An 18489-nucleotide genomic window follows, 5' to 3' on the forward strand; every position below is an offset into this window, starting at 1 on the left:
AAAAAAAAAAAAAAAAAAAAAAAAAAAAATCACAGTTAACCTGAGTTGGGGGGGGGCGGGGAATCACCCTGCAAACATCATGTTTGCTTCTTAAAGCCTTTGGCACAAGAGAAGGAGAGAATAATAGGGGGAAAACCCTAAAAGAAAACTATTCAATACAAGTTTAATCATGTCTGTCCAGGTCTTCAAAGCTAAACATTTTAAGCAGAACATCCCTAACTGAACAAGTCTCTGTATTTGAATTCCATCTATTTTGCCACAATAAAGGAAATGAGAAGATAGTGGAATAAAGATTCATGTTTGTGTTTCATCCTTTTTCCCAAATTTTAGACCAGGGAAGATCTGAACATTTTCCTTATCAGTGGCTTTCACTCATTCCAACGAACCATTGTGCAATAAAACTTAAAGCTCCCAAAAGAGAGCAATGACTTGTTTTAAAGTTGTTTTTCTTAATGAGATCCAAACCTCTCTGCAAAATCTTTGGAGAAGTCTGTATCTAATTTAACCTTACTTCTGTTAATAAAACACAGAAAAAAAGGCATAAATCTAGATAATTTGTTTATCATCTACAGTAAATGATGGAACAGCCACTGCATCTATACATAAACTTCAATCATCCATGCCCCTCATGTGGTAAAAAAAAATTAGGCTTTTTTGCAAAATATCTATGTTCAGAGCAAAAAACAATGCTGAAATACCCAGGGCCCAATTCCTTCTACCATGTCTAGTCATCAACACTGTTAAAAATGAATACAAAAAGAATGTCACAATCCACTATTCTGATTTTTCACTCACTTCACAATTGGTGTTAAATAACTATGCCCAAGGTGCAGGACACTGGAGAACCAGGCCTTTATAAAGAAAATACTTTTCTTTTTGCTTAACAAAGGTAACCAAATCGTGCTTTAACCAGTAAATTTATATTACCATCCCATCATCTGATGACACACTGTGGACTGTAAGCTTTTAGCAATGTCTCATGCACCAATTGGCTCAGAGGTACTTTGTAAGCAGGCTGTGTGTCCTGCCAGTAAGGCTTTGTGGTGTGAAATGCAGTTTACTGGTAGAGTAGTAATCAGCATCTGCAAGCTACTTGCTGCTTTCTGCTTCTATGGAATTGTCTGGTTTCAGGATGTTATTTCATTGTATCTCAGTGCAGTTAGCAGAAACTTTCTTATAAAATACACTATATTACAATAATAGATTTGTCAGAACTTAAAGAATATTAGGTGACAGTCAATTCATAGAATTATTATTTGTTTAAAAAACATAATTTGTAAGGAATACAGAGTTCTTTTGGAATAAAAATGCAAGAGGAAAAAAAGGTACTTTCAGACAGGAACTCTAATGCATAATTGAATAAAACCTATGGTCATCTTTGCATTTTTTGCATTCACTGTCAATTCTACCAATGATATGATGTATTCCTGCTGTGCCAGATAGTTCACCCAGGTCAACAAGTTCCTCTTCTCCAGCGCAGTCTTCAAAGTGCTGCAAATGCTGCCCGTATCCCTGCTATCTTGTTTCCCTACATTCACGCTTTTACCTAGCAAACCAATATATTCTCTGTATCTTTAATTTTTACTCTAGGCTTCCAGTTCACTATTTTACATTAATGGCACTTACTGTAAAAAAATTAAAACATTTAGGCACAAAAAAAAAAATTCTGCCTTTCGTCCCTAGTTGTGCACAGAGCTGCATTAGTTCAAGCCACCACCATACTCCTTTAAGGAGTTGGCTTTTTTTCTTTTTCTCTTAGGATCAGGAAAGGTAGTTTTCACTTGGCAAGAACAGACTCCAAAACTTCCAGCAGATCAATATGGGTCCCAGCACATACAGGTTCCTAGATCTATTCTGGATTCAGAGATAGTCAATGATTTGAAGATAAGATTCTATATTCTGTTAGGTCAACTAGACACATTATGGTAGACCTTGCTCCATGACTTTCTCTTTTGTACTGCCAGAGTGAAAAAGCAATACAAAAGTGCAGAATGATTCTGAATTACTTGCATCAGATTCCTCATGGGCTCTGGGAATCCATTGTCCTAGTGAAATACTTGCTTCTCCTCCTGATTTTTGTTGTTTTTGTTTTATTGTTTGTTTGTTTTTTGCTTATGTGTTTTTTGGGGGGGCTTTTTTGCATTTTTCTCTATACAAAATCTCATGATTTTAAGGGATGGGGGTGTGCTGGTTGTGGAGTACTTACTGAGTCTGAATAAACTATACAAAAAGAATCATTTTCCTGTCAATTCAACTGGGTGAATTATTGTACTACGTAAAACTGACATTAAATAATGGAGAGAATGAGAACAAGCACGAGAGAGAATCAGAATGAATCTGTTGGAAGCAATTACTGTTTGGAAGGAAATGGAGCTGCCCCAAATGGATCTAACTCTAATGCCTGCTGCTGCTGGGTCTGTGCACTCTGCAAAACCAGTTCTGTAAAGGGTACTGCGCCAAAGTCATCTGTTTTAAGCCCATCACTACTGTGAATAGGCCCATGTAGGGAGCTCTGTCTAGGTCTACCTGGCACTACTGTGTTATGGTCCCCACGGTTGTCACCAAGTCCTTGATGCTGGGGGTGCTTCGTCAAGTCTGGTGGGTGGAAAGGTTTAGCCCCAAACGGGTCCAGCAGATTCTCATCCACTTGCAAAGGGTTGCTTCGATCTTTGCTGTCAGTCAGTCCAACACTTATGTTTTCCTTAGAGTCTGAGATCGTTAGGAACTCATTGCTGCTCTGGGAGTCCCTGCGACCAGCTTTCTTGTGCCTGCGGGCTCTCTCAGGGGTGCGGAAGCTGGGTTTTGACGTTTTCTTGGTGTTCGTTGGGGTGCCATGGTGACGCTTCCCATTGCTTTTGGACACTTCTTGTTTCATGCGCCTTTGACGGGAGGAAAGTTTCTGTAAATTTCGCTGCTGCTTCACTTTTTGCTGCTGCTGGCTGCCTGTTATCTCATCAAAGGGGACCAGCCCAAATAGGTCCTCTTTACTCTCACTGCTCTTAGGGGTAGGGAGAGGCTGGAATGGGGTGCAGCCAAAAATATCCACGCTTTGGGGAGAGACAGAGGCAATCTGGGTCTCAGGTCCTGCAATCTGGCCATCTTGTTGAGTCACCTTCTTACTGAATGGGGCCTTGGTGAAGACATCAAAGTCATCTTGCTCTTGGCCTAGGCCAGGAAAAGTAGTCTGAGGAGAGAAATCTTTATTATTCTTCTCTCTTGATTGAGACTGAGGTTGAAGAGCAAAGAAAGGGACAGCACCAAACACATCAAATTCTTGATCAGGGCTCACCTTGGCCACAGTACTTGGTAGCTCAGATAAGGAAGTGAGCATTATGTTGACTTGCTTGTCTTCACCATCACCAGGCCCTTCTCTGTACTTACTGCAAGGGATCCTTTCCACAGGTTTTTGCTTGGTGCAATCAGAATCAGAATCAGAGCTCTGCTTTTCTTCTTCCTCCTCTTCTACTTCATCCTCAGAATCCATAAGGAGTGGCCTATGGCCTAAATTCTCAGGTTCTGTATCGTTGTCATCATTAAAGTCTCCATGCTCCCCCTGTAAACCTTCTTCATCTTCCTGTTCTTCTTCCTCACTGCTTTTGGGAGAAGGAGGATCAGATTCAAAGTCACTCTCTGACTCATCGCTCCCTTTTTGCACTTGTCCTTCTGTAGTCTTCCTTCCCGGCCGGTCGTCTCTTGAGCCCTCAATGGACTTGTCTGCCCTGGGTTGGCCCCCTACTTTATTTTCTTGATTGCTGGCTGAGGTATTAATTGCCTTTCCTGGGGAACCTGCAGGGCCAAAAAAAAAAAGACAAAGTAAAACATTAAATGCATATTTACAACTCGCAGTAATTATTTCAGATCCTCACACATTGTCAGGGGACAGTGATTTGATTCAGTGATTCGAATCACTGTCCCAAATCAATTCGGCTGAATCCGATTCAGATATTTCAGATCCTCATACACTTTACACAGATCCTCATACACATATACGCAAGGGTGCATTCAAAGGCATCTCCTACATAAATATTCAGGAAAATAAACATAAAGCTCCATGAAATTTTGTCTTTTCATCTTAAATTAATAGAGAGGGCCACCTATCAGACCTCTGTGCCCTTAGGCTACTGATAAAGCACCAAGCCTGAAAGAACACAGTAGCATGTTTTATTGTCTGTGTCTGCAGTCTTCAAACTGTACACTCCAGTACACCTTACAGGTAAGTGTATACAGGAGACCCTTGCCATTTGCAGGGGATACATTCTCAAGATCCCTGTGAATGGTGAAATCTGTGAATAAGGCACTGTGTTCATGAGTGCAGTGCCCCCGGTAGGTGGGGCGAGTCACGGCTGCACTGGCGACAGCGGGAGCATAAGCACAGCAGCAGCAAGCATGGAGCTCCTGTAAGTGTATTTAAGATGCAGGATTGGCATTTGCGAATGCTGAACCCGCAAATAGTGAGGGTTTCCTGTAGTTGTCACCCTGATGGTATAAGCTCTGAAACAAGGGGTTGGCAAACTTTCAGAAATGGTGGTTTAACATAATGCAACTAGGTCCAAGGCAGATCTCTGCTTTCCTTGCCACTAACATGCTTGTAACCTGCCACCAAATCACCACTGGTTCCATGGGCCAGATGAAATAGCTGGGCAGTAGACCTGTGCAAACCAGCTAGTATTCGCTTTGGATTCAGCTGATTCAGGGGACAGTGATTCGATTCAGTGATTCGAATCACTGTCCCAAATCAATTCGGCTGAATCCGATTCGGAGATAAAGCTGCTGCTGAATCTCCTAATCAAACAGGCCCCACCCCCACCCACTCTCCCAGCCCAGCCAATGGCTGCCCTGCCCAGCATCCCAGCACCTTTTAAAAAAAAAAAAAAAAAAAGCCCCATACTCCCCAGCTCCTGCCAGGCCGGGATGCAATCCCCGCTGAACCCCCCACTGCCCTGTGTTACATGGAAGGGCTCTGCCACGAGCCCCAGAAGCCCCGGCAGCCTCTACAGCAGCCAGTGAGTGCAGGGCTTCTTTTTCTTTTTTTAAAGAGCTGGAACACCAGGGCAGGGTGTGGCAGCCATTGAAGGGGCTGGGAGAGCAGGTGGGGATCAGGGGATGGGGCCTGGTAGGGGTCCCCCCCCATAGTCTACTCTTCCCTCCTCCACCCCCCCACTTTCTGGCACGGAGTCCAGGTCCAGCTCCCTGCAGCAGTGAGTGGGGACTGCCCCAATCTCCGAATCAATTCAGAGAGCTTTGAATCGATTAGGACCTTTTTATTGGTCTCCTGATTAGATTCAGAGAGTCAGCTGCTGGATCAGGCCAAACCTCCTGAGAATTGAATCAGCACCCAAAGTTTTGCACAATGCTACTTAGCAGCCTGGATTCAGCCCATGGGCTGTCAATCCCTGGAGTAAACTTAACTTACTCAACAACCTGCAGCTCCTATTCAGAACAGGAAGTGTTAAAAGGTGCTAAGCTATTATGAAAATCTGTCCTTTGCTTCAAGGTACTTAAATGGGAGCTGCTGGCTGATAATCTTGGGGGGGGGGAACCTGTTACAAAGAGTTTATGACTTGTCATTCACATGGTGGGGAGAAATTGGTCAATGCATGATGGCTATTTTATCTGCTGGCCCATTTTCTGTACATTGTGAATTAATTGTGCCTGACTGCTAATAACAAATCAGCAAGTAATGAAATTGTCTGACAATATTTTAATTTAAAAGTGGTGAACTTTTAGAAAATGTAGACACAAGCTTATAGATGCTTGTACTGAACAGCTGGACGCATAGTGGTCTCTGTGTATAGCGATACTGATTTTATGCATGTGGTAAAATTTAGTAGCTCACTAAAGCAGTGGACATGATATACCTTGACTTCAGCAAGGCTTTCAGTACGGTCTCCCACAGCATTCTTGCAAGCAAGCTGAGGAAGTATGGGTTGAATGAATGAACCATAAAGTGGACAGAAAGCTGGCTGGATCATCAGGATCAATGGCTCAAGATCTAGTTGGCAGCCAGTATCAAGTGGAGTCCCCCAGGGTCAGTTCTGAGGCTGGTTTTGTTCAATATCTTCATTAACAATCTGTAAGATGGGATGGTTTGCACCCTAAGCAAGTTTGCAGATGACACCAAGCTGAGAGGTGGAATAGATATGCTGCAGGGTAGGGCTAGGATTCAGTGACCTAGACAAATTGAAGGATTGGGCCAAAATAAATCTCATGAGGTTCAACAAAGATGAGTGCAAAGTCCTACTCTTAGGCTGGAACAATCCCATGCACCGCTACAGGCTTGAGACCAACTGGCTAAGCAGCAGCTCTGCAGAAAAGGACTTGGAGGTTTCAGTGGACAATAAGCTGGACATGAGTCAACAGTCTGCCCTTGTTGCCAAGAAGGTTAACAGTATACTGGGCTACATTAGGAAGAGCACTGCCAACAGGTCAAGGGAAGTGATTATTCCCCTCCATTTGGCACTAGTGAGACCACACCTCGAGTACTGAGTCCAGTTATGGGGCCCCCGCTACAGAAAAGATGTAGTCAAATTGGAGAGCATCCAGCAGAGGGCAACAAAAACAGTTAGGAGGCTGGGGCACATGACTTTGAGGAGAGACAGAGGGAACTTGACTTATTTAGTCCACAGAAGAGAAGACTGTGGAGGGATTTGGTAGCCTTCAACTACCTGAAGGGTGGTTCCAAATAGGATGGAGTTAAGACTCTTCTCAGTGTTGATGAATGACAGAACAAGGAGCAATGGTCTCAGGTTGCAGCAAGGGAAGTTTAGGTTGGATATTAGGAAAAACTCTCACTAGGATAGTGGTGAAGCACTGGAATGGATTAGCTACAGAGGTGGTGCAATCTCCATCCACGAAGGTTAAGGCCTGGCTCAACAAAGCCCTTGCTGGAATGATCTAGTTGGGGATGAACCTGCTTTGAGCAGGAAATTGGATTAGATAACCACCCTAATTTTCAACCCTAATATTCTATGAGTCGACCGGGAAGGACATGGGCAGTGGGGTCCCGCAGGGCTTGGTCCTTGGACTGATACTCTTCAATGTCTTCATCAGTGACTTGGACAAAGGAGTGAAGTGGCCTCTCTCCAAGTTTGCGGATGATACAAAACTGTGGGGAGAAGTGGACACACCGGAGGGCAGGGAACAACTACAGGTAGACCTAGGCAGGTTGGACAAATGGGCAGAAAACAACAGAATGCAATTTAACACGGAGAAATGCAAAGTGCTGCACCTAGGGAGGAAAAACGTCCAGCACACCTACTGCCTAGGAAACTACCTGCTCAGCAGCACGGAAGCAGAAAGGGATCTCCGAGTCCTAGTGGACTCCAAGATGACTTTGTCACACTGACAACTCATGTTCATCAGCAAAGCTAATGGCACTTCATCGTGCATCAGCAGATGCATGACAAACAGAACCAAGGAGGTGATACTTCCCCTCTGTCAGGCACTGGTCAGACCGCAGTTGGAATACTGCGTGCAGTTTTGGGCGCCACACTTTAAGAGGGATCTGGATAACCTGGAGAGGGTCCAAAGAAGGGCCACTCGTATGGTTAAGGGCTTGCAGGCCACGCCGTACGAGGAGAGACTAGAGTATCTGGACCTCTTCAGCCTCCGCAAGAGAAGGTTGAAAGGTGACCTTGTGGCTGCCTATAAATTAATCATGGGGGCGCAGAATGGAATTGGTGAGGCTCTACTCACCAAGGCACCCCTGGGGGTCACAAGAAATAATGGCCATAAGCTAGCAGAGAGCAGATTTAGACTGGACATTAGGAAGAACTTCTTCATAGTTAGAGCGGCCAAAATCTGGAATGGGCTCCCAAGGGAGGTGGTGCTATCCCCTACCCTGGGGGTCTTCAAGAGGAGGTTAGATAAGCATCTGGCTGGGGTCATCTGACCCCAGCACACTTTCCTGCCTATGCAGGGGGTCGGACTCGATGATCTATTGAGGTCCCTTCTGACCCTAACATCTATGAATCTATACTCTGGATACAAAAACAAGGGATATAAAGACTGAAGATGGCCTGGTTCATATACATGTTTTCAAAAAAGGTAAGGTCCCAAACAATTACATGAGGCTTTCTCCCACAGAGTCATTTTAATTTCAGCTTTTCTAAATCAAAACTGCACTTGTGCAGGTCAAGCACTAGTGTGGCCCTGACACAGCTCTCTTCAGCTATCAGACATCCAGTGCTAAACATCCATTCTCTGGTATGGTGTGGAAAAAAGCCAGAATCTCTCTGCATGAGCACGTGTATAAAGGTACGAGATACTGTAATATGGGTGCAATCCATGGTGCTAACAGGATACTTATTGTAGCTTAAGTATGCAAGCAGTCACTAAGAGTTTGAGCACAACATTTACTGCCTGTGCTCACATGAGATCCAATTGAGATTTTTTAAAAGGCAAAAAAAGTGAGCTTTAACTCCCAAAAAGAATCCAGCTAGGGCTGTGAAAGGTTAAAGGACTATTTCACTGCTAAGCCCAGTGATAACCAGTTAACCTTACCAGTTCTTGTTTAGCGTAGGGCAGAGTAGTCTGGTAGGGAAGGAAAGCCTTGCAGTGCCCCAGCAGGAACCAGAAGGTGGCAGGACAGGCAGGAAGAAAGGAGAGGGAGTGGAAGGGGGGCTAGTACCCATAGTTTATGAGGTTAAAGGGAAAAACAATATGTCACCTCATGTCTCATCAATTAAGCAATTAGCTACTTGTTCACAGGTGCTCCCTCATCTAAGTGGGGCAGTGCCATAGCAACGAAGTCTGGTGCCTGGGCAAAGCCTGCAGCAGCAGCAGCCCACTCTCGCCCCATGCACAGATGCAGGGGTCATGTGTACACAGTGGTGGAAGCCACTTTTCCCCCCATCTCCACACCCCCACAAATGAGCCACTCAGCTCCATCCCATGCCCTGCCCTGGCTGGGCAGTGCCTGTCGGTGCCCCTTCACCTTGGTGCCTGGGGTGGGCACCCTGCTCACTCCCCCTGCCCTTTGCTATGGCATTGAAGTGGGGCTTCACCTGGGCTGCGTCTTGCTGGGCTTGCTATATGGGCACCCTCCTGCCCCCCCTCCCAGAAGCAGCTCCCAGCAGAAGTTATGTTAGCGGTTAACCATTTACCCAATATAATTAGATGAGATTAAACACAATTTTTTTAATGATATTTTCATCCTTATGCTATACTGCCATTGGTACATTTGAAAATCTCCGTACTGCTTAAGATGGGTTGCACCAGCTGGTGGCCTGTTCACACCTGAGCTCTCAACATTGGTAATGTCAGTGAAGTGACCTTAGGGAAGTATTTATTTTACATATTTCTTCACTGTTGATATTCCAAGTACTTGTCTTGTTCCTTCAAATCAGTTTTAATAAGGAAAACCATGGTCCAAAACTGACATTGTGAGGTCCTATGTTCATCCTCATAACTTCCACCTCACATTTAGAGAGAAAGAGAGAGAGAGATAGTTGTGTTTTTGTGGAGGTTTTGTTTGGTTTCTTTGTTGATGTGGGTTTTTGGGGGGTTTTTTTGTTTGTTTTAACTGGCAGCCCCGCACATTTGACTTAAAGTCATAGAGGTTTTCTAGGCTGGGACACAGCAGACTTAATTTCTATTCTGTTTTTTACCCAGAAGGGCAGCTGTGAAGAAATCACTTCTGAGCTCCTTGCCTCACTTTCCCTATCCCTGCCACAAGGATAATAGTGCTTCCCTCCTTTATTAAGTGCTTTGAAATACATGAATGGAGAGTAGACAAGGTGCTTTGGGTAAATCTGATATCCCAGGAGTGATGTGTAGGGGGTGCACATGCACACCCTGAGCGTGGCAGTGCATCCCCTATAAAAAGGTGAGGGCATGCATCATTCATGCTGATGATATCTTTTATTAGACTAACTCATAATTGGAAAAAATTCTTTGCAAGCTTTTGGGCACAAACACCGTGCGTCAGGCTGAGGAAACGTCTGCAGTTGGTGTGTGTTCTTCCTGGATATAATGAATAGTAAAGAAGTCAGAGACTGGTATGCCGGCAGGAAAGCCGATCGTGGTATGCAGTCAAGAAAGCCAACTGCAGATGCTTTCTCAGCCTGATAAAGGGTGTTTGTGTCCGAAAGCTTGCAAAGATTTTTTTCCAACTTGAGTTGGTCTAATAAAAGATATCAGATTTACCCAAAAAACCTATGGGTCTGCTTATGTCCTTTGAGCAACAAGGCTACAACCTATGCCCCTAAATGGAGAGTGTTATGCATAGGAATTGGAGGCTATTATTTTTCTGAACTCAAGTTTTCTATTCATCAGTTATTTATCCCAATGTTGTACAGATCAGTTACTCCAAAGCTGAGCTCTCAAGAGCTGCAAGGGAGGAGAATGCTCTATTCCTACAGGATTCTGGAGGTCTGCTGTGGTTCTGATGCATCCCTGATGGGTTTCAGAGCTCTATTTCTGTGAAATGAGAAGTGGCAACAGAACTCAGCTAGTGGAGTTTGCCAAGTCAGGCAGCATTTAACCAAGAAAACTCTCCTCACCTGAATTCCTAATTTTAAAATGACCCTTGTAAAATTATAGTTCAATGGTACAACTAATATTTTACTATTTTGCAGCTGCACTACGTTGCACCTTTCACCCGAAAAGTGAACACACACAGACATGCACAGAATGAGTGAGATCATGAGAGCATAATGCATGGAAACTATTTTTATGCAGGGACAGAGGCAGAGATTTTGCTTCAGCAATAATAAAAAAAATACTTAAAGAATAGAAATCAGACAAGTTTAAAAATAAACCTCAAGTAAAGTTTTATTTCCTGAAAATGCTGCATTTCCTGACTTTGTAAGTCATGGTTCTTACTGAAACATGCTACAGAACTCCTGTCTGCCTTAATGTGTCCTGTCTCTCTTTGATAAAACTGCAAAAAAGGAATAACTGTCGCCTAGATGTCATTCATTCTGACAGGGCTTTGCTGCCACACAGTGGAAAATATAGAGCTAAGCTCTTATACTGGCATTTAACTTTTATTATTTACAATACTGGCCTCAATATTAGGCACATTCCAACAGTTGGGGGGAGAAAAAAAATGATAATCCCCAGTCTGAAAGCTCAATGCAAGGACAGACATGTAAAAGAGGTTAAGGAATGAAAACAGGCAATGTATATACAGTATATTTGATTATGAACAGCTTTTAAAATGTAAACAAGCTAGAGGCTCTGGGAGCTCATTAACAGAGACTGCTCAAGTGAAGGGATTGCACATAAGTCACAAAGTGAATTGTGTATGAGGCCAACAAATAACAGACAAGGATGCAAGTGTTGCTGAAGTAAAGAAGACAAACCCACACTGTTGGGCCAGTATTATCCAGGGCCCTGAATAGGGGACAACTCAATCTCCTGCAATAGTGGACATGAAAGCTTTTAAAGAGACTTCCTACAATTGACCTGCTTCAAAGATGGGCCAACTCCAGAGTTGCCAACCCAAGGCACTGGATTTTTTTTTTTTTTTGGGGGGGGGGGGGGGGGGGGGCTGTTTTTGTTTGTTACAAGTACAATTACAGCATAGCAAAAAGCAAATCACAGAATTAAGGCAAAAGGATAAGCACATCTAGCTCTTCAGTTTCAAGAGCATCAGAAGCAGTATTCTGGATCTGGATATGGCAATTTCAAGATTCACGTGATTAGCAGCAAGCACAAGCCAAGGCTTTATAGGTCTCATCACACAAAATAACCTCCTTTCAGTCTTCAGCACAGGCCCATAACCCATGCTGAAAGAAACGTAAGCCATAGGGTCTTGTTCTCTGTTATCAGATCTGACAACAAGAACATTTAGCAACACGTTCTAAAGTATTCAATGCATTGTAAGAACAAATGATGGGGCCGTCCCTAGGCAGGGGCAAATCAGGACAACTACTCTGGGCCCCATGCTGTGGGGGGCCACACAGACCTGTGTGGAACGCGCACGACAACTCTGCATCGCTGCCTCCAGCTTTGCGTCCAGCCACTCACTCTAACCTTCCGCCCCTCTGTAGCTGTAAATGGCAGCTGCAGCTTCTTCGGGTCTGGGGCACATGGGATCAGAGCAGGGATGGGGCCTCACGTACGCCCCGGGCCCTGCACCCTGTTTGGGTCAGCTCTGGGTGCTCAGAATAGTGAGCAAAATTAAACTTGTAAAACCCTCAATTTCTCTCTCAACAAAAGTCTCCACTCTTTTCTGGATGAGGAAAATCGTGTATACATTAAAACTGGAAGTAGCACTTACACCTATGCTCCATGAACTCATTTAGGTACAAAAAGTGAAAATTTTAGTCTAAAGCTAGAGCTGAACATTTATTCTCTTTGGCATCCAATTTCCTAAAATATGCCCAGATTCACCATTCAGAAATCATGTCTGCTTTGTGTGGATTTAAGAACAACAAAGAGACCAAAATGACTGGAAACATCAGGTGCTTACAGCTTTGGGCTGTTTTTTGTTTGCTTTTAGTGTCAGATTGATTCTTATCTGTTCTTAGTTTAAATAATACACATTTGGTTTACTATTAAATTAGAATCTGGATTATTTGGTTGTTTGCTTTAGATTTCCCAAAGGTATAGACCTCATGTTGGACTTTAAAACCTCTCCCCCCAAAATCCTGACATTTCCAATATTTGCTAAAACACTGCAATGTTAACATGAATGTTATTAGTTTACAAAGTGGGGGGAAATCCCAAATCTTTCCGAGTTAGGGTAGACATTAGCTACATTTGTGTTCAGAAGAAACCCCAAACATCTAAAAAAAAAAATCAGTATTAATGTAAGCATGTATTCATTTTGTTTAAACCCACAGAGATGCATCTATTTCTATCTGAGGACAGCTGAATGAAGTTTAACTCTTGCAATACGGAAAACTGAACTATTCACATACCTGATGACCTAAGAATGTGGTACATATAAAATAACTGTTACATACACATGCTCGTAAAAATAACCACCTGCAAATAGCACCAGTAAGTCAATACAGTGGTGCTTGATCCATCAAGTATTGAATACAGCAAGACATTTAAACTGTGAAAAGTATATGCTGGCCATTATTAAGGGTGCCCACTGCCGTTGCAGAATGCATGGAACAAAAGACAGGACCTGATTCTGTGCCAAAGTCCCTGATGCTAAGACAGATACTTAGTGCCAGATTCTATCTTAGGCTTCTATGGGTGATCCTTTTCTCCCCTACCTGAGTCACAAAAAAATGTGGAAGGCTAGTAGGCCCTCCTCCTCACCACCACTTTTTGTGGCTTAGTCTAAATGCTAGGCACATTACAAAAGTGAACATGTTAACGAGCAAGTGGACTGGACTAGGATCACACAAAGAAATATGGTCCGACACCCTAGAATTTAAGAGACCCCGGTGCAATGAGTCAAATTTCCTTTGGTTGAACTTGCTACACCTAGTTTTCAAACATAGGTATATTCACCTCTAAAGGAATTGGTGAAGAGGCATGAAGGGAAGCATCCAGTTAGGAAATCATGTTACTTGTGCGGAATCTGTTCATTTTGTCCACTAAAGGAAGTCTTTTTTTAACTGCTCCTTAAGTACCTGTGGAAGCTGAAGCCCATTTGCTGGTATTGGTTCTGATGTAACAAAGTGTTATTGATTCTCAGCATACCTTTTATCAATAGCTTTTTTCCAGTATAACAAAGCTATTAGGTTTTCAGAGATTCAGGGACAGCCTAAGAGCTGACATAATGACATTTAGCACTAAATAAGATTTTTTATTCTTATAAGACACTGCAAACCAATAAATATTTTATTACCTTGCTGTGGATCAATTTTCAAGCCTTTGCTCCTTGACATTGGGCCAAGCAGCTGCATTAAACTAAAGAGACTTCTCATGGAGGCAAAGTTATCCAGTGGCCCAATAAAGGAGGTTGCGCGCATCAAACTAACAAAGCTTGTCAATACTATTAGCATCCATGTGTCACTGATGGCAGTATTGGGGCTTCAAATACAAGAATCTGCACAGAGATCCAATGGGAAGAACATGAGAGCATGGAATAGGAAGAATAATTGCTAGAATTAGTTTTTCTTGGCTGCTGCCAATTTTTTAAGCATCTTATAAATTAGTACAGTCTTTTTTCATTTCCATCTATATATACACGTGAAAGAATATAATATCAGAATAAAGACTGATATCATCACTGCAGTAAATAAATCATAATAAACTAATAACCTCCGAGTTTGTAGAAATACTTCTTTCACACCACTCCAAGGAATTCTTTGATGGCTAGACCAATACACGTGTCCTGTATTTAAGGCAATGTTTTCAAGAACAGGAACAATTGTAACCTCTTAAAACCATATATAGGTACCTAAACAAGTGACCTCTGACTTGAAAGTGGTAAGCATTGAGAAGAGGTCTCACTGAGTACTATGAGTGTGGAGGGCTAGTAGGGGGTGCTCCTGCACTGAGCCACCTACTTCACTGCACCCATCCACCTGCCAAGCTGTGAGGGGATCGCATTCGTTGTGGTGAGTGCATGTAGATCTTCTTCTCTATTGTTCTAAGCAGAGACCTCATGGCTTGGAGGGACAGGACTGTTAGCCCCTTTCACTCCACCAGGCAGTGATGATGCTTTTCAAATTGGTTGGCTAGCAGCCAATAACTGCTGGCCTTCGATGGGCCCCTGAAGGTGATGTCAAAAGGTCTATATAAGCTAAGACTGCCCAGGAGGTGGGGCAGAGCAGCCATGATGAAGACACACACAAGTGCTGAAACATCTGCAGCTCTCTCTCTCTAGATGCTGAAGTGAGTAAACTGCTGAAATCTGTCTCGATATATAGCTTGCTGTAAACCAGATGCATGATCAAAGGCTACCTAGCCATACTGTTTGCTCTAGGATTATTCTGTAGTACTTCTCTATCCTGCACCCTTCCCCAAGCCTCCCCAATGTAACCAATAAAGTTCTTCACTGTACCAAGCACGGTAGACTTGTTGGGAAAGGCATGCCTTTGTGCCCCCTTAGTCCGGCTGATTAAGGGAGGCTACTATTTATGCTTCAGACTAAAAGAAGAACCCCAAGTTCTTGCAGTGGGTAAGGTCTCCAAGGTCTACAAGGCCTGTGTAACCCAGGGGGCACAGGGCTGAAGACAGACCAAATCCCCTGGGTGGTGGTGGCAGTACCCTTAGGCTTCCCGGTGTGCTCCAGGAAGGGGGTCGGCCAGATGTGAGGTGCCCCTAGGGAGGCACTCTGAGCTTGGCAGATGGACAGGTGCAGTGAGGTAGGTGGCTCAGCACAGAAGCACCCCCTGGTGGCCAACCACAATGGGAACTGGTAAACACTTGGCAATTAGACCATGTAAGTGACTAAACAGGTCCCAAGAAACCCTTACGCAAAGTTACATGACAACATAAATCTTGCCTTCCCAAGAAGTATAGTAAACTCAAAAGTAAAAAGCCATTTTTCATGTATGAAGGATGCATTAGACATTTTTATCATGTTAACAATAAAATGATGTATAGGTGAGATCACTGGACCAACTACAGTTGAGATGAAAAGGCTAGTAGGTTTAGACAAACAACTAGGGAGGAGTATACGAGCATTGCTCTGGCACACAGAAATGAAGTCAGGAAGGCCAAAGCACAACTGGAGTTGCAGTTAGCAAAGGATGTAAAGTATAACAAGAAGGGTTTCTATAAGAATGTCAGTAGCAAGAGGAGGATCAGGTAAAATGTGGGTCCCTTACTGAATGGGTGTGGCAACCTTGTGACAGAGGATGCAGAAACGGCTGAAGTGCTCAATGCCTTCTTCACCTCAGTCTTCACAGGCAAGGTCAGCTCCCAGACTACTACACTGTGCAACACAATTTGGCGAGGAGGTGAGCAACCAACAGCAGCAAAAGAACAGATAAGGGACTATTTAGGAAAGTTGGACATATACAAGCCCATGGGCCCAGATAGGATGCATTCAAAGGTGCTGAGGGAGTTGGCTGATGAGATTTCAGAGCCACTGGCCATCAACTTTGAAAACTCATGGTTATCACAAGAGGTCCTGGATGATTGGAAAAGGGCAAATATAGCGCCCATATTTAAGAAAGAAGATCCAGGGAGCTACAGCCCAGTCAGTCTCACCTCAGTCCCTGGAAAAAAAATCAAGGAGCAGATCCTCAAGGAATTCATTTTGAAGCACTTGGAGAAGATGATTAGGAACAGTCAGCATGGATTCACCAAGGGCAAGTCATGCCTGACCAAACTGGTTGCCTTGTGCAAACTCTATGATGAGATAACTGGCTCTATGGATGCAGGGAGACCAGTGGATGTGGTATATCTTGATTTTAGCAATGATTTTGATACAGTCTTCCAAGACATTCTCACAGGCAAGCTAAGGAAGTATGAACTGAGTGTAAGGTGGATAGAAAACTCGCTGGATTATAGGGCTCCAGAGGGTAGTAATCAATGGTTCAATGTCTAGTTGGCCACTCTGTATCGAGTGGAGTGTCCCAGGGGTCAGTCCTTGGGCCAGTTTTGTTCAATACCTTCATCAATGACCTGGAAGATGGCAGAGAATTCACCCTCAGCAAGTCTGTGGATGACACCAGGCTGGGGGGAGTAGAAGATATGATGGAAGGTAGGGCTAGGATTCAGAGTGACCTAGAGAAATTGGAGGGTTGGGCCAAAAGAAATCTCATGAGGTTCAACAAGGATAAGTGCAAAGTCCTGCACTTAGGACAGAACAATCCCATATACCAGTACAGGCTTAGGACCAACTGGCTAAGCAACAACTCTGCAGAAAAGGACTTGGGGGTTACAGTGGACAATAAGTCAGTGTGCCCTTGTTGTCAAGAAGGCTAACCGCATAGTAGGCTGCATTAGTAAGAGCACTGCCAACAGATCAAGAGAAGTGATTACTTCCCTCCATTTGACACTGGTGAGACCACACTTGGAGTACTGTGTCCAGTTTTGGGCCCCCCACTAGAGGAAGGATGCGGTCAAATTGAAAAGAGTCCGGCGAAGGACAACAAAAATGTTTCAGGGGCTGGGGCACATGACTTACGAAGAGAGGCTGAGGGAACTAGACTTATTTAGTTTGGAAAAGAGACAGCTGAGTGCGGATTTAATAGCACCCTGCAACTACATGAAGGGAGATTTGAAAGAGGATGGAGGTAGACCAATGGTTCCCAATCTGTGGTATAGGCACCACCAGTGGTACAGAGACAGCCTGTCAGTGGTACGTGTTAACAGGTTTACTATAATTACTTTATATGCCAAAAATTGGCTGGTGGTACTTAAGGTTCTTTAATTTTAAATTGGTGGTGCGCAATCTGTCAGAGTTGGGAACCGCTAGTGGTGGCAGATGACAAAACAAAGAGTAATGGTCTCAAGTTGCAGAAAGGGAAGTTTGGGGTAGATATTAGAAAGAATGTTCTCACTAGGAGGGTAGTAAAACACTGGAAGAGGTTACCCAGAGAGGTAGTGAAAGCTCCATCCTTGGAGGTTTTTAAGACTCAGCTGGACAAAGTCTTGGCTGGAATGATCTAGTTGGGGATGGTACTGCTTTGAGTAGGGGGCTGGACGAAATGACCTGCTGAGGTCCCTTCCAACCTTCATTTTCTATGATTCTATTACTCTTTGATTGCTTGCTGCCAGAAACAGCTACAGGTTAGAATTTAGCGACAAGGCTTTTTGGTTTTGTATGGACACCAACCTTTACCACCTGTCAACCAATGAAAAAAGCAAAATAGGTAGGTGTGTGACAAGAGCTTGCTAATATATAGAGATCCTCAAGATGGTAAGGTGAGATCAAACAATGTACACTGTTGATAAGAGTCAAGTAATGCTGCCAGCACAAATTGGCATACAAACTTTGCTGCATCATTTTAACTTGGGGCCCAGAAAGCACACTGTAATTCCTTTTGAGGAATAAGTGCTCTCTTTGAAGAATCTGCCCTAGGTCACTGCTAAGCACCTGCTGCTTGCATGGCTACCAAGTCTTAATTTCTCAAATGTCTCAGTCCAAACAATAGAAGAATCAAGTATGTCCAATATAATGATCTTTTAGCTTGCTTATGACCTTATGTAAAAAAATTAATCAAGGAAATGAGCTTTCAAGAAGGAAGGCAAAGTCAGGATCCAATTAATTTTTTTCCATTCAGAATCACCATGCTGAAATGGAAACCTCGCAGACATCAGTCTGCCAAGATAGAGAACTTGAAACAAGGGCCAAGACTGGGCACAGACTACATGCAACAGACCTTAAGGAATCTAAGGCTTAAAACTGTATCAGGATCCTGAACTAATTACTTCATAGGGCAGGGAAGTCATGGGGTAGAACCTGGACAAGTAAAAGAGGAACACCTCACTAAATGTGTCTAGCAGGCACTCCCATCATAGGGCCTGATACATGTTAAAGAAGCAAGGTATGCTTGGGATAGAGGAACACAAAAGCTCAGATCCAAAAAAGGAAGACTCAGAGAGGAGGACTTCATCCCTGACACCATGACAGCAGCCCTTGTTCAGAAAGGTGTGTTGGGAGGGGAGGGGAGGGGAGGG

General features: G+C 43.7%; 1 protein-coding gene across 1 annotated transcript in view; it reads right to left on the bottom strand.

The window, feature by feature from the left end:
• Positions 1-16: 16 nt before the first annotated feature.
• The window catches only part of BMP2K (BMP2 inducible kinase), a 159400-nt gene continuing 140927 nt past the window's right edge, over positions 17-18489 (bottom strand). The window contains exons 16-17 of the mRNA XM_019516737.1: positions 3290-3786; positions 17-3184 (exon numbers count right to left, since the gene is read on the bottom strand). Coding sequence (XP_019372282.1) covers positions 2351-3184; positions 3290-3786 — 1331 coding nt within the window. The 3' untranslated portion in view covers positions 17-2350. The remainder of the gene's footprint in view (positions 3185-3289; positions 3787-18489) is intronic.

The sequence above is a fragment of the Gavialis gangeticus genome, unplaced genomic scaffold (genome assembly GCF_001723915.1).
Source record: "Gavialis gangeticus isolate Ggan-Ray unplaced genomic scaffold, GavGan_comp1, whole genome shotgun sequence".
NCBI lineage: Eukaryota > Metazoa > Chordata > Crocodylia > Gavialidae > Gavialis > Gavialis gangeticus.